This window comes from Pogona vitticeps, chromosome 2 (assembly GCF_051106095.1).
Source record: "Pogona vitticeps strain Pit_001003342236 chromosome 2, PviZW2.1, whole genome shotgun sequence".
Classification (NCBI taxonomy): Eukaryota; Metazoa; Chordata; class Lepidosauria; order Squamata; family Agamidae; genus Pogona; species Pogona vitticeps.
In genome coordinates this window covers 23,976,665-23,991,319 of record NC_135784.1, presented here as the reverse complement: position 1 = coordinate 23,991,319, position 14,655 = coordinate 23,976,665, and the positions used below count along the sequence as shown (strand labels likewise).

Sequence of the window (14,655 nt, the reverse complement as noted above, 5' to 3'; positions counted from 1 at the left end):
ACTGCGTTCTTAAGTTGAAACGTTCTTAAGTCGAAGCACCATTTCCCATAGGAATGCATTGGAAACCATTTAATCCGTATCTGCTGTTTTTCGTTCTTAACTCAAGGCACTGTTCTTAAGTCAAAGCATTCGTTCCCATAGGAACTAAGGCAAAGCCGGTTAATCCATATCTACCACTAGGAGCTGATAGGTTGGAACTGAACCCAGACAAGTTGGTTGTGGCCCACCAGATGGACTGGGGGTTGTATCCCCAGGTTGGATGGAGTTACCCTTCGTCTTGGGGATCAAATGTGTAACTTGGGGGTGATTTTCTTAGGAACATCAAGGTGAAGTCAGGTTTCAGTCAGCTTTGGCTGATTGCCCAATTGCTCCCCTATCTTAACGGGGGAATTTCTGCATTCCAACATCTGAAATACATTTCTTATTCCCTCCCCCAACAATAGAACATTTTTGAGGATGTCGGGGACAAAATTATAGACATTTGCACAGTTACGCACACAGTGAGAGAACTTTTTGAAAGAAAGAAATTCCATTCATGGGGATAGGATGGGAGAGGGGCTAGCAGTCCAGGACCACTAAAGGCCCTGGGTTGAATCATCAAGGAGCCATGTGAAACCTGGAGGCTGTGCTTTGCCCACCCCAGTATTGATCATACAGTTACAGAGTCAGAAGCGACCAGAGTGACCACTGAATCTGACCCCCATCAAAGCAAGAAATCCGCAGTTAAAAGCATCCCTACTTAATGGCCATTCAACCTCCATATAAAAGACCTCCATCAAAGGAGAATCGTGTACTTCCAGAGTATTTGTGAAAATGTACAGGAGCTATGAAAAAATTGTAGACTTTACAGAAGGGCAGCTTTCCGTCCCCCTGGATATTTTTCCCCAGGAGTCCTAGCCAGTGTGTCCAATATTGAAGGATTAGGAGATCAGCAGGAAAAGAAGGTCCGGAATCCACCATTCGCAGACTCTACCATAATCCTCAATTTTTTCTCCTCCTTTCTGGCCCCCTACTGCAGAAGCAAACAAGGGCAGAGATGGAAAAGACAAAGGAACAATTCAGAGAATTTCACTCCTTTCTGAACGAACAAGAGAAGCTTCTTCTGGCCCGGCTAGAAGAGGTGGAGAAGGAGATTGCAAGGAAAAGAGAGGAGCACCTGGCCAGGCTGTCCGAGGAGCTCTCCTGTCTTGGAGGTCTCATCCGGGAGATGGAGCAGAAGTACCAGCAGCCCCCAGAGATACTGCTGAAGGTAAGATGAACAGAAGTAGTTCAGGTTGCTCTCCATGAGAAAGCTGGTTCTGAAATACTTTTCTGGACTCACCCACAGAAGGAATCAAGGGATCCATTTTGATGTAGAGAGAGAACCAACTTTAGTTCCTGCAGGAGCATCAGGGCAAGAAGGATAGTCTTGTTTACCTCAGTGTGGACTAAATATTGATGGAAAGACTTGCCATTGTCATTTCTCTGCCAATACTTTGATTCCAAGGCACCCTTCACACAGACCCTTCTGAGCCTTCCAGAACAAGCTGCTTGGCGCCTCCTGGAAACAGGGCACTGGAGTAGCTGGTCTTATCCATCAGGGCTTCTCTCTTACAAGGCTTCAGAGCTGGGGCCCTTCTGACAGGTGGTCATGCACACTGACACACACACACACACACACACTATTTTAGAAGGTAATGCTACTTCCTGTGAATATAGTGGTGCCCCGCATAGCGAGGTTAATCTGTTCCGGATTAACCATCGCTATGGGGAAACATCGCTATACGGGACAAAAAAGCCCATTGGGCCCGTTCCAAATGGGCCCAAAACTCACCATTATGCGATGTTTCTCCATAGCGCAGGCATTTTCGCGCCCTCGGTAAGCGAAGGCAGGGCGCGAAAACGCTGCGCGTGGCCATTTTGGGTGTTCCGGCGGCCATTTTGTAACCACCGAACAGCTGATTTTAAAAAAAACTATGTGAAGATCAGTAAGCGAAACGCTTACCGATCGTCGCAAAGCGAGTTTTTGCCTATCTAGGCATCGGTACGTGATCGCATTAGCGATCCCAAAAAACGGATTGCTATGCGAATTCGTCGTTAAATGGTGCGCTCGTTATGTGAGGCACCACTGTATATTCTTGCAATAAAAGTGATGATGTCCAGAAAAACAGATTAAGACCACGTAGAAAAGAAATCTTGCCTACTTTCTACTATAGCCCTGACCCCCCCGAAATACCACTGACTTGACATACCTCTGTGACAATCCCTTTGTGACAATCCAGAGACATGCAAAGGCTTTTCTAGCCCTACTGGTTGGAGGTTATAGATCTCCTCCTTAATGGGGTGAGTTTATAGTGGAATCAGGAGGGCCATTGTGCCCCCCCCCGACAGAATGGTGGGCAAGTGGCATTAAACTGTTTCTTCTTTCTCTCTTCCCCCCCCCCCCCAGGATGTTAGAAGCATCTTGGAAAGGTCAGTGGATCCACTTGTTACCATTAGTACATCCTTAAAACTGGGAGGGGTCTTTGTGTAAAGGAAATTGTCTTGCATTCTTGTAGGTACAGCAGGACCACCGTATGCACGGGATCAGTATCCACTGATTCACTTACTGATGGTCTGAAAATATTAAAAGAACAATTCTTGGAAATATATATTTATAGCAATGAATTTATCAGAACTTGACGCTAGCCAGGGACTATGTTATGTATAGAATTTGCTAAAGAAATATATTTCTACAATGTCATTGTAGCTGATTACTAGAAAGTGCTGTTATTGCTATAATCTGCATTTTTCCGCATCCATGGAAGTGTGTGTGTCTTGGAACTGATCCTCCATGGACATGGGGGTCTTACTGTATTACAATAATAATCATAATTCCATTTTTCTTACTCTGGGGCACTGCCTCTGCACAACCCTTTCCTCCCCTCCCTGGCAGACAGAGGAAGACTCCTCTGCGCCCTCTTCTTCTTCCAATTTGTTCTGATATAACTTTTCAAAACACATAGCAATGGATTGTAATGAGGATGCTTATAAATATCTTTGTACGTTTCTCTTTTTAATACATTTATTAAACACCTGTCATTGGCCAGAACTTACAGAGGTCCCTGTCACATACCGCACTGATGGTACCTGTCTGTCATGGGTTTGGAGGGAAAGTTCCATCCTATGGGGAGTGGAAGGCGGGACATCAGGGGGGAGGAGCTGTACTGTATATATTTGGGGGAAGTCCTTCGTAAGAGAGCTGACGTGGAGAAGTGGAGTTGGAGTCTGTGGGTCAGACTGGGTACAACTGTTCGTCAGATAGTACATACCTGATAGGTTCAGGTTTCTATCTAGGTAGCCAGAACGGATAAGTTCAGGGTCTGTGCGTTACCTTAAAGTGTTCCGTGGGAACCAATCTGTTGTATGTGTATGATTGGGACTATCCCAAGTTCCAGTATCCTATTTACCTGATCCTTTTATTTACCCTGTTTGTTTTTTCAATAAACCTTGTTCTCTTGTTTATTAAAATCCATTCCTGGTCTGGGTGACTTGGGAGAGTGAAGGGTTGGTGGCAGCATAACTACAGGGTGGGATACTCCAGTAGGTCTGGGGTTGCTACATTTGTTGGTGTCCAGCGGGTGGGATACGACTGGTCCAGTTGCCCAGTGGTCCAGCAAAGCCTTGGCTAGTGTGCCCAGAGCAAGGGGGGTCTAGTCAGGGAAAATCTGAGGGCGCGTAGGTAATCTTCTAGGCTTACCTCACGGGGAGGTAGGCTAGTGGAAGAACATGCAAACTCAGATTGGGGGACTAGATTAGGGAGCTCTGAGGCAACCCGTTTTGGCGGGAAAGGGCTGAGGCAAAGCTGCGTGAAGTAACAGTGATCTAGCCTGTCTGCTGAGAGGCCTAGCAGAGGGGGTGGATTCTGTCTGGCAACAGTTGCAAGTGGGTGCTGGAGGGACAGCAGCAGTCTATAGAAGGCTGTTTCTGAGGCAAAAGAAAAAAAGTCGTCGTTTTATTTTGAGGCGTGACTTTTGAAGGCAGCCTGTTCTGGGGGGGATTATGCCCTTGACTCGAAGCCAAATGGCAGAAATGGGGGAAGTGAGAGAACCACAGGGAGAACAAGGTTCTGAGGAGGAATTTGGCTCAGTGCAGGATGAGAGCACGGGAGAACTGACCTCAGAACTCAGAAAAATGCTCCTAGCCCAACAGCATGAACTGAGGGTGAGGGAAATGGAGGAAAGGGAAAGGGAGAAACAAAGACAATTTGAAATGGAAAGGGAAGAGAAACAGAGACAGTTGGAGTTAGAAAGAATGGCGTTTGAGCTGAAGAAGCTGGAAATAATGAGTAGAAATAGGAATAACAATAATAATGAGGGGAACCCAGGGAATGGGGAAGGCAGCCTGTCTAAAACTGACTTGAAGAAATTCCCTGTGTACAACAAGGGAGATTGCCCTGAGGTGTTCTTTTCCCTCGTGGAAAGAGCGTTTGTGGACTTCTCAGTAAGGGAAACTGAGAAGATGACCATTATGCGATCTTTAATCAGTGGCAGCCTGGCAGAAGTCTATGCAGAGATGCCAGTGGAACTGCTGAAAGACTTCGCTGAGTTTAAAAAACTGGTGTTTGCCCGGCATGGGATAAATGCTGAACAGCTGAGGCAAAAATTCAGGTCACTCACAAAAAAAACCAGAGCAGACTTTTACCCAAGTGGGGGCCCAACTGGTGAGGTTGCTAGAGAAATGGCTGTCTCAGGAGGGGACAGAGACCTTCCAGCAGCTCAAAGACCTGATAGCGCTGGAACAATTTTATTCAGTCCTGCATGGGGAACTAAAGTTCCATGTGAGAGAGAGGAAACCTAAAACTGTGACAGAAGCGGCGGAGATCGCAGATTTTATTTCCCAAATAAGGAAGCCCTTAGGTGCTGAGGGGAAAACTGTGGGTAAGCCCAAAGAAACCTACAGCCGGTACTCTCAGGGACCAGGGAAAAACCAGCAAGGGGGAGGGGCCCATGTTGAAGGGAAGCCCTCTGACATGAAACCACCAAGACCTCAGATTTTGGAGGGAAAACCAAAAACAGAGGAGAAAGACTCCAAGTACAGCAGAAAATGTTATTTCTGTCAAGGAAAGGGCCATCTAATCTCAGAGTGTGAGAAATTAAAGCAGCTAAAGGGAAATTTGCCTCATGATTTGAGTGGAACCAAGCCAAAAGCTGTGTTCTGTGTCCAGACAGAGCAAAGCTCCTTGCCACTGAGGGAGCCTGTTGCCATGGCGACTCACTCTGGACCAGTTACATCTGCTGATCAGGCTGGGGAAAATGGTCCTCTTGTGGAGGTCAAGCGCTGCTTACTAGTTAGGACAGATTCGCAATTGTTTGAGGCCGCTGGGGTGGACGTAGGAATACTTGACCATCAGTATAGGGGGCTAAGGGATACTTGTTCCCAGGTGACCCTGTGCCATCCAGACATTATTCCTAGGAAGCATATAATCCCAAATGAGAGCCTGAAGGTGGCAGGGATTGAGGGGCAGGTGATCTCACTGCCAGTAGCTGAGGTACCTGTGAGCTTTCAAGGCTGGAGGGGAGTTTGGCGTCTAGCGATTTCATCGACTCTGCCAGCAGCCGTGCTCGTGGGAAATGACTTGGCTGAACATGTGAAACGGGTGCTAGTAATTACACGCTCACAAGCTACCACGGGGACAGTTCAGGGGGGTACTGAAGAGCCCGAGGCTGAAGCAGATGAGGGTAGTCCCGAAGCTGTGGCAGAAACCTTAACCACAGACAGCAAATTTGGCCAAGAGCAAAAGGCAGATGCCACTCTCCGAAAGTGTTTTGAAAAGGTGACAGACACCCAGCTAACACCTGAAACCCCAGCGAGATTTCACGAGAAAAAGGGAATTTTATATAGAGAGACCCTGATGAATATCTCAAAAGGGGGAGATGGGATCAGAAGTCAGCTAGTGGTACCTGAAAAGTATCGCCCCATGATCTTACAAAGGGGGCACTCTGACATGTTTGCTGCGCACTTGGGGGTGAACAAAACACAGCAGAGAATCACACAAAATTTTTACTGGCCTGAAATAGGGAAGCAGATCAAGGAGTTCTGTAAACAATGTGATGTGTGTCAGAGGCAGGGGAATAACCGTGACAGGACCAAAGCGAAGTTGTGCCCTTTGCCTGTGATTGACACCCCGTTCAAATGTATAGGAGTGGATATTGTGGGACCTTTGCCCAAGGCCACAAAGAGGGGGAACCGGTTCATTCTCACCATTGTGGACCATGCCACGAGGTACCCCGAAGCCATTCCCTTGACTAACATCGAAACTAACACAGTGGCAGATGCCTTGGTGGGGTATATGTCCAGGATGGGATTTGCCTCAGAAATAATCACAGATTTGGGCACATCGTTTACATCAAAGCTCATGAAACGGTTATGGCAAATCTGTGGAATTAAACACAAGGAAACCACTGCCTATCACCCCGAAAGTAATGGGTTAACGGAGAAGTTCAATGGGACTCTGATGCGCATGATTAGGGCTTACTTGGCAGAGAATCCAAACAATTGGGACCAGAAGCTGCAATCCCTTTTGTTTGCTTACCGATCAGTGCCCCAAGCCAGTACCGGGTTCAGTCCGTTTGAACTTTTGTTTGGGAGAAAAGTAAAAGGTCCACTTGATTTAATCAAACAGAATTGGGAGCAGATCACCCAGGGTGACCCACAAGATGTTGTGACGTATATAGACACTTTAATGAATGACCTGAAGAGAAACCTAGAGCTAGCAGCAGAAAACCTGCAAGCTCAGAAGGTCAGACAGAAAACCTGGTATGACCAGAAAGCCAGGGAGAGGCACTTTAACCCAGGGGAGGAAGTGCTTTGGCTTAGGCCCTGCAAAGAGAACAAACTGCAGCTCAAATGGGCAGGACCATACAGGGTCATTTCCAAGATGTCGGACCTGAACTACCTTATAGAACAGGAGGAACACCAAGCAAGGAGGGTGGTACATGTGAATGCCCTGAAACCCTACTACAGAGGGGAACAGAGGGTTTTATCTGCCATAAAAGCAGCTGAGAGTGAGGAAGCTGAATTGCCCTTCTGGGAGGGTAGAGGGGAAGTGAAATACAACCCAGATGAGGTGAAGATCAGTCCTGCACTCACCCAGGACCAGCAGCAAGAACTAAAAGTGCTGCTCACTAAATATCATAAGGTTTTTTCAAATAAGCCGGGGATAGTGAAGGGAGTGATGCATCGGATCCACACAGGGGATGCACCCCCGCAAGCAGTATCCCCGTACCGAGTGACGGGACCCTATAGGGACAAGGTGCGGAAGGAGCTGGACGAGATGCTTAGGGAGAACATAATCGTCCCCTCTTCTAGTCCTTGGTCCTCTCCGATAGTCCTGGTGGACAAGCCTGATGGGAGCATTAGATTTTGTGTAGATTACCGGAAATTAAACCGCGTAACCACTCCTGATGCCTACCCAATGCCCAGGCTAGACAACCTGATTGAAACCATAGGGGGTTGTCGGTTCATTTCATCGTTGGACCTAGTAAAGGATTACTGGCAATTAAGGATTGATCCCAGGGATCAGGAAAAGACCGCATTTTGCAGCCCTTTCGGTCTATATGAGTTTAGAGTCCTTAGTTTTGGTCTCAGAAATGCACCAGCCACATTCCAAAGGCTGATGGACCAGACCTTAGCAGGGCTCAGTGACTTTACTGTGGCCTACATTGACGATATAGGGATCTTCAGCAATACCTGGGAAGATCACCTGAAACACCTGGAGATAGTGCTGCAGAGGTTAAGTGCAGCAGGGCTAACAGTAAAGGCAAGCAAGTGTCAGCTGGGTAGCCCAGAAATAAAATACTTGGGTCACATAGTAGGGGGAGGAGTGATCAAACCCCTAGAGGCCAAGATAGAAGCCGTTCGTGATTGGCCCAGACCCAACACCAAGAAAAAAGTCAAATCATTTCTTGGGTTGGTGGGCTACTACAGAAAGTTCATCCCGAGGTTTAGCGAGATGGCGACTCCGCTGACCAATCTGACGCGGAAGAAGACTGATGACCGCATCCCGTGGACCAGCGACTGTGAGGAGGCGTTCCAGAGGTTGAAGGAGGCGCTCATCCATTATCCAGTGCTGCGTGCTCCCGACTTCGACCGGGAGTTCATCATCTACACCGATGCGTCTAACAGCGGGGTAGGAGCAGTTCTTTGCCAGGAGGATGAAAATGGTGACCAGCATCCAGTGTCCTACCTGAGTAGGAAACTCCAGAACGGTGAGAGACATTTGGCAACCGTGGAAAAGGAGTGCCTGGCCATAGTATACGCGATTCAGAAGGCCAAACCTTACATCTGGGGAAGACATTTTGTTCTGTGCACTGACCACTCACCACTGCAGTGGTTAAAGACAATGAAAACCCATAATAGTAAACTTATGAGGTGGGCTTTAAACCTGCAAGATTTTGACTTTGAAGTGAAGGTGGTCAGAGGGACAATGAACTGTGTTGCTGACGCCTTGTCAAGAAGACCCGACGAGTGAAGACGGCGAAGAAACCATGGACTGTGTATATTGGTGACCAAAAGTTAAATGTACCTGTTTATTGAACAGGCTTGGTTTGTATTAATAAAGGTAACTTAATGTATTGCAAATATTAATGTATAAATGCATAAGTGATATGTTTGACCTAGAGTGAGTAAGTATGGGTTATGGGATTGTATTATAATGTATAACTGTTTATGTGTTTTGATCCTGGTTGTTTTTTTGGAGAAAAGCACTTTAGCTTTTCCCCCGCAAAACAACTTATAAAGGGGGGAGGTGTCACATACCGCACTGATGGTACCTGTCTGTCATGGGTTTGGAGGGAAAGTTCCATCCTATGGGGAGTGGAAGGCGGGACATCAGGGGGGAGGAGCTGTACTGTATATATTTGGGGGAAGTCCTTCGTAAGAGAGCTGACGTGGAGAAGTGGAGTTGGAGTCTGTGGGTCAGACTGGGTACAACTGTTCGTCAGATAGTACATACCTGATAGGTTCAGGTTTCTATCTAGGTAGCCAGAACGGATAAGTTCAGGGTCTGTGCGTTACCTTAAAGTGTTCCGTGGGAACCAATCTGTTGTATGTGTATGATTGGGACTATCCCAAGTTCCAGTATCCTATTTACCTGATCCTTTTATTTACCCTGTTTGTTTTTTCAATAAACCTTGTTCTCTTGTTTATTAAAATCCATTCCTGGTCTGGGTGACTTGGGAGAGCGAAGGGTTGGTGGCAGCATAACTACATGGTGGGATACTCCAGTAGGTCTGGGGTTGCTACAGTCCCTAATTCTAAGGGCTGTCAAAAGTTGGAAGTGGCTTGAGAGAATGTAACAAAGAGAGTAAAATATTTCATGGTACAAAAAACCATTTTAAAATTTTAATAAAATTAAAACGTGATTAATAATGTTCTCATGGAAGCTCAGAAAGCATGATTTAAGCATCATGCAGCCTGCAAGATAGATGGTAAAATGTCAGGCCAATTACAAATTCCCAAACTTTTCTGTACCCTGTGAAAACATGGAGTTATATAACCTAGTTTGTTGTCTCTATATAGAAAAGTGATGTTCTCTCCGAGATCCAAGCAGAGATTATGAAAAAAAACATGAACCATCTTTCTCAAGCAACCTCTAGAAACCTCTCTGTTGTGAGGTCTTGTCATTGCAGAGCAGGAATTCATGCATGCAAACCCAGCAGAGGTGAAGGAACCGATAAGGAAAGCAGAAAGCAAACTGTTACAGGACTGGTCAGCAAATGGTGGTTGAAATCTGTTCATGTAGCTGTGCCTCTGGAAGGCTGCCAAAGTCATCGTGAGGGAATCCCTTCCCAGAAATTAAAATGTTCCTCCTCCTGTTCCGTAGCTTTTATAATTCCTACATTATTTGTTTCATACCATGAATGTTGTGGGAGAAGAGGGATATGAGGAGGAAATCTTTGATTACCAAGTCTCTTCCCTCAGGTGGTACCAACTAGAGATGGGGGTATTCATATATGAATGCCCCGACACATATGGACATAACAAGGGTCCAGCCCCATGGGACCGGACAATCCATTCACAATTCTGCGGCTGCCACGGGCGCCGTAGAGCCTTCCTATCGCTCCGGAGATTGTGTTCGGCAAACCTATTTATGGTAATGAATGACCCTGTCCTGCATCTCTAAGTTTCCATGAAAGGAAAGGAATTACTGCTTGGGAGTTAAGCTACAGAACAGTAGGAGAAAGTTTTTAATCACAAAAAATCACCCCCTACAGCTTTCCACTAGTGTAACAGGATGTGGTGGTAGTGCTGTGGGGGGATGTGGTGGTGCTGTGGGTTAAACCACAGAAGCCTCTGTGCTGCAAGGTCAGAAGACCGGCAGTCGTAAGATAGAATCCACGCAACAGAGTGAGCTCCCGTCGCTTGTCCCAGGTCCTGCCAACCTAGCAGTTCGAAAGCATGTAAAAATGCGAGTAGATAAATAGGTACCACCACGGTGGGAAGGTAAGATTGTTCCATGTCTAGTCGCGCTGCCCACATGACCATGGAAACGGTCTTCGGACAAAGGCTGGTTCTATGGGTTGGAAAAAGGGATGAGCATTGAGCCCTAGAGTCGGACACAACTGGACTAAATGTCAAGGGGAACCTTTACCTAATTACACAGACATTACAAACAGTACTTACTTATTTGCTGCATTTCTATATTACACCTTTTCCACATCTATCTCTGTAGTTTTCACTTTGAGGGTGAAGCTTAGGCATGAAGTCGGACTCCCAATCCATCACTCCAACCACAACCCGAGGCCGGTTCTCAGCTCAGAAACCTGTGGAGCTCCTGTTATTTTTGGCCCCCTAAACTCGGACTTCGATTATGAGCCACAATGAAGACTCTCTGTTTCATTTGAGCGTCGTTAGAGGACAGTCCCCCCCCAAACCCCTTCTGCAGGCTGTACCAAGCCCTAAAAATCCATTTTCAGCCATTTGAAAATAGGAACAGAAGGTGCCTAAATTGAGACTTCTGCTTTGGGGTTTCTTCATTTCTCAAGAAGGGGGGGGAGAGGCTCTTAGGTTCCCCACCAATCTTCCAAAGTAAAAACTACAGAAGTAGACCATTTTGGGGGGAGGGAGAGTACTTGTATTTTTAACAGAGAAAGGCCCTGAGGGGAGGCTGGGAGGCCTGTGAAAAGACCCCTTAAGATTCACTTGCTGCCTGAGGACCCCATGAGGTTTATGGCTGCCCTAGGCTTTCTGTGGGTTTCTTTATCCAATCAGTCCCTTTATGAAGGATTTTGAGTTTGATTGGGTGGGTGGTGAAATAAAGTTGTTATTCTCTCTGTCAGCCATGGGAAGAAAAAGACATTTCAGAATCCTGTGGTTTTCCCTACTGAGCTGAATTCAAAGATACAGGATGTCCACGACAGAAATACCTTTCTAGCTGAGAGGATGAAGCAATTCAGAGGTAAGGCAGAATGCCTGCAAAGATCGACCCTGGACCTAAAGGGAACAAGAAAACATGTGGGTTTTTTGGGTTTTTTGTTTTTGTTTGTTTTGTTACTGTCACAAATTGCAATCAAATCAGCAAAGCCCAGCCACTTTTTCCTTTTCCTGATCTCAAAATAGACACAACATAGGGTGACTCTCAGACACTGTGCAATAAGATGGAAGGAGGATATTCATAAATATTTTACAGTCAAACATGATGGTGGGAGTGTCGTGGTCTGGGGCTGCATGAGTGCTGCCAGCACTGGGGAGCTACAGTTCATTGAGGGAACCATGAATGCCAACACGTACTGTGACATACTGAAGCAGAGCATGATCCCCTCCCTTTGGAGACTGGGCCGCAGGGCAGGATTCCAACATGATGATGACCCCAAACGCCTCCAAAATGACCACTGCCTTGCTTAAGAAGCTGAGGGTAAAGGTGATGGACTGGCCAAGCATGTCTCCAGACCTAAACCCTATTTATTGAGCATCTGTGGGGCACCCTGAAACGGAAGTCTCTAACTTCCACCAGCTCTGTGATGTTGTCATGGAAGAGTGGAAGAGGGCTCCAGTGGCAACCTGTGAAGCTTTGGTAAACTCTATCCCCAAGAGGGTTAAGGCAGGAATTTTTACAGGGAAGACATTTACAGGGATGTGGTGGCGCTGTGGGTTAAACTGCAGAAACCTCCATGCTGCAAGGTCGGAAGACCAGTAGTCGTAAGATCAAATCCACACAATGGAGTGAGCTCCCAACGCTTGTCCCAGCTCCTGCCAACCTAGCAGTTCGAAAGCATGTAACAATGTGAGTAGATAAATAGATACCACTGCGGTGGGAAGGTAACGGCATTTCGTGTCTAGTCGCACTGGCCACGTGGCCATGGAAACTGTCTTCGGAAAAACGCTGGCTCTATGGCTTGGAGACAGGAATGAGCACCACCCCCTAGAGTCGGACACGATCGGACTAAATGTCAAGGGGAACCTTTACCTTTACCTTACAGGAAAGAAACTACAGTAGGACCCCTGTATCCACGGGGGAGCATTTGCAAGCCCCCCCGGATACTGAAAAATGTGGATTATATAATAAATAAATAAATAAATAGAAAATGGACTCTGGATCTCTCTAGTAGCCCACCGTGGCAGTGACATTTGGAAGAATATTTCTCAGAGAAATGGCATACATAGCATGGTCTCTCACTACTTATAGTGGCTGGTTCTGCTAACTAAATCTTTCAGTTTTTAAATTTTAATATTTTCAGAATTTTCAGAATGTGGATAAGTGAATTAGCAGATACTGATTCCATGGATAAGGGAGTCCTATCATATTAGGAGAAGTTGACTTTTAGAGGGATACCGCAAAAAAAATGGTGGATTTAAAACACTTTGTTCACTGGAAATGAAAAAAGGAACTCACGGTGCTCTAATGCAGTAGAATAGTTAAAGATATTCAATACAGTAATAAAAAATACTATGAGTTTTGTAACGAAAGTTCTAAGGGACCAAAATGATAATTAAATCCATCAAGAATACAAATACAATAAGACTTCCAGTCTTTGTAAAATAAAATTGTCTCAATGTTTTTAAAAATAAACCTGTTCTTTAGATTTTTGTGATGAATTCCTCATTACCAAATATTTAAAATAAATTTGGAGAAATTTTTTGAGGTGAAGCAGCATCTATGCAGTGTTTATTTAATCCTGTATTAGAAACCTATGCAGCCTTATAAACAGATATTTTTGTGTATGAGAAAGTGTGTTGCTTAATCTTTATATTGGTTTCTTTTCATAGATACTTTGATATCTGGACCCCAGACCTCCATGAAAGCCCAAGTCATTTATAAAAATATCCTGCTGCAGAAAGGTACATTTCTGATGGCTCGCATATTGATGCATCTTGCTTTGAGGTTCTTTATACATGTGACAAAGGCTTGGATCCAATTGCTAGACCCATCTGGAGTAGATCCATCAAATCAATTGCTCGCTTCTTCTGCAGTTTCTGAACTGCGAGAGGGTTCCCCCCCCCCCAGAGTAGTCCTCCTTGTGGCTTAGCCCAGTGTCGGCTAAAAGTCACCATGTTGTGCACAGAAATTCAAAGAGAAGGAATATTGGCCAAGAGGGATAATATATAAGTAGAGTAAACCTTTGGTCTAAATGGGCGGGATAGAAATCCAATAAATAAATAAATATAGTTGTGCCCCGCTTAATGATTACCCCGCATTATGACGAATCCGCTTTACGACAATGTTTTTGCGATCGCAATTGTGATCACAAAACGATGGTCTAAATGGGGGAATTTCGCTTAGCGATGATTGGTTCCCTGCTTTGTCGGGTTTTCAAAATGGCCTCCGGGTGCTTAAAATGGCTCCCCGCTGTGCTTAGGGATTCCTCGCTACACAGGCACAAAAATGGCCACCGTATGGAGGATCTTCGCTGGACGGTGATTTTTTAGCCTATTGGAAAGCGTTGAACGGTTTTCAATGTGTTTCAATGAGTTTTTTAATTTCGCTTTACGACGTTTTCGCTTAACAGCGATTTTCCTGGAATGAATTATCATAGTTAAGCGAGGCACCACTGTAAGTACATCTTAAAAACGAACAGTTTTGTTTCTGTCACTCTATCCCTACTAAGAGCAACAACTTGATTAGGCTGATCACAGAAAAGTGAAGTTGGAAGGGGCCTACAAGGCCATCAAGTCCAACCCCCTGCTCGATGCAGGAATACAATCTAAGCATATCTGCCAAAGCATAATCTTGAGCATACACACTCAGGCCGGAGGTTTTCTAGTAGCATATTGGCAAAAGGCTAGGGGAGGACAATAAAATTGGAGCACAATAAAGATTTTTATTAACTTCATTTCTGTGGGCCCACCTGCATTGAGAATCTGCTCACATTTCCTTGCACTTCTAGTAGCTGTGCTGCCATCTGGCGTTCAGATGACAGAGAGCTGAATAGAGTGTCAGTTGAGTCAAAACTTTCTGAGAGGTTTTACACCACTTCTGAGAGGCCCGTATATTTTTGTTCCTCTCTGCTGAGATTTGCTCCAGAGCAGGATCTGCTCATCCGGACCCCAGGACCACTCTGATGTGTGCTGTTTCTTGCACTTTGTGGGTGCACATGTCCTCGGGTGACATTCCTTTATGAGTCGGCTTCTCCTGTTCAGTCTCCCATCTCTCCATGCCTTATTGATGCTCCTATTCAGTTTTCTTGGGATATGAGT

General features: G+C 45.7%; 1 protein-coding gene across 1 annotated transcript in view; it reads left to right on the top strand.

Annotated features, from left to right (window-relative positions):
• Positions 1 to 3,493, top strand: part of LOC110069932 (tripartite motif-containing protein 10) — a 37,059-nt gene extending 33,566 nt beyond the window's left edge. Inside the window, exons 11-12 of the mRNA XM_078386831.1 lie at positions 1,019 to 1,249; positions 2,429 to 3,493. Of these exons, the coding sequence (XP_078242957.1) occupies positions 1,019 to 1,249; positions 2,429 to 2,512 (315 nt within the window). The 3' untranslated portion in view covers positions 2,513 to 3,493. The remainder of the gene's footprint in view (positions 1 to 1,018; positions 1,250 to 2,428) is intronic.
• The last annotated feature ends 11,162 nt before the right edge of the window (positions 3,494 to 14,655 follow it).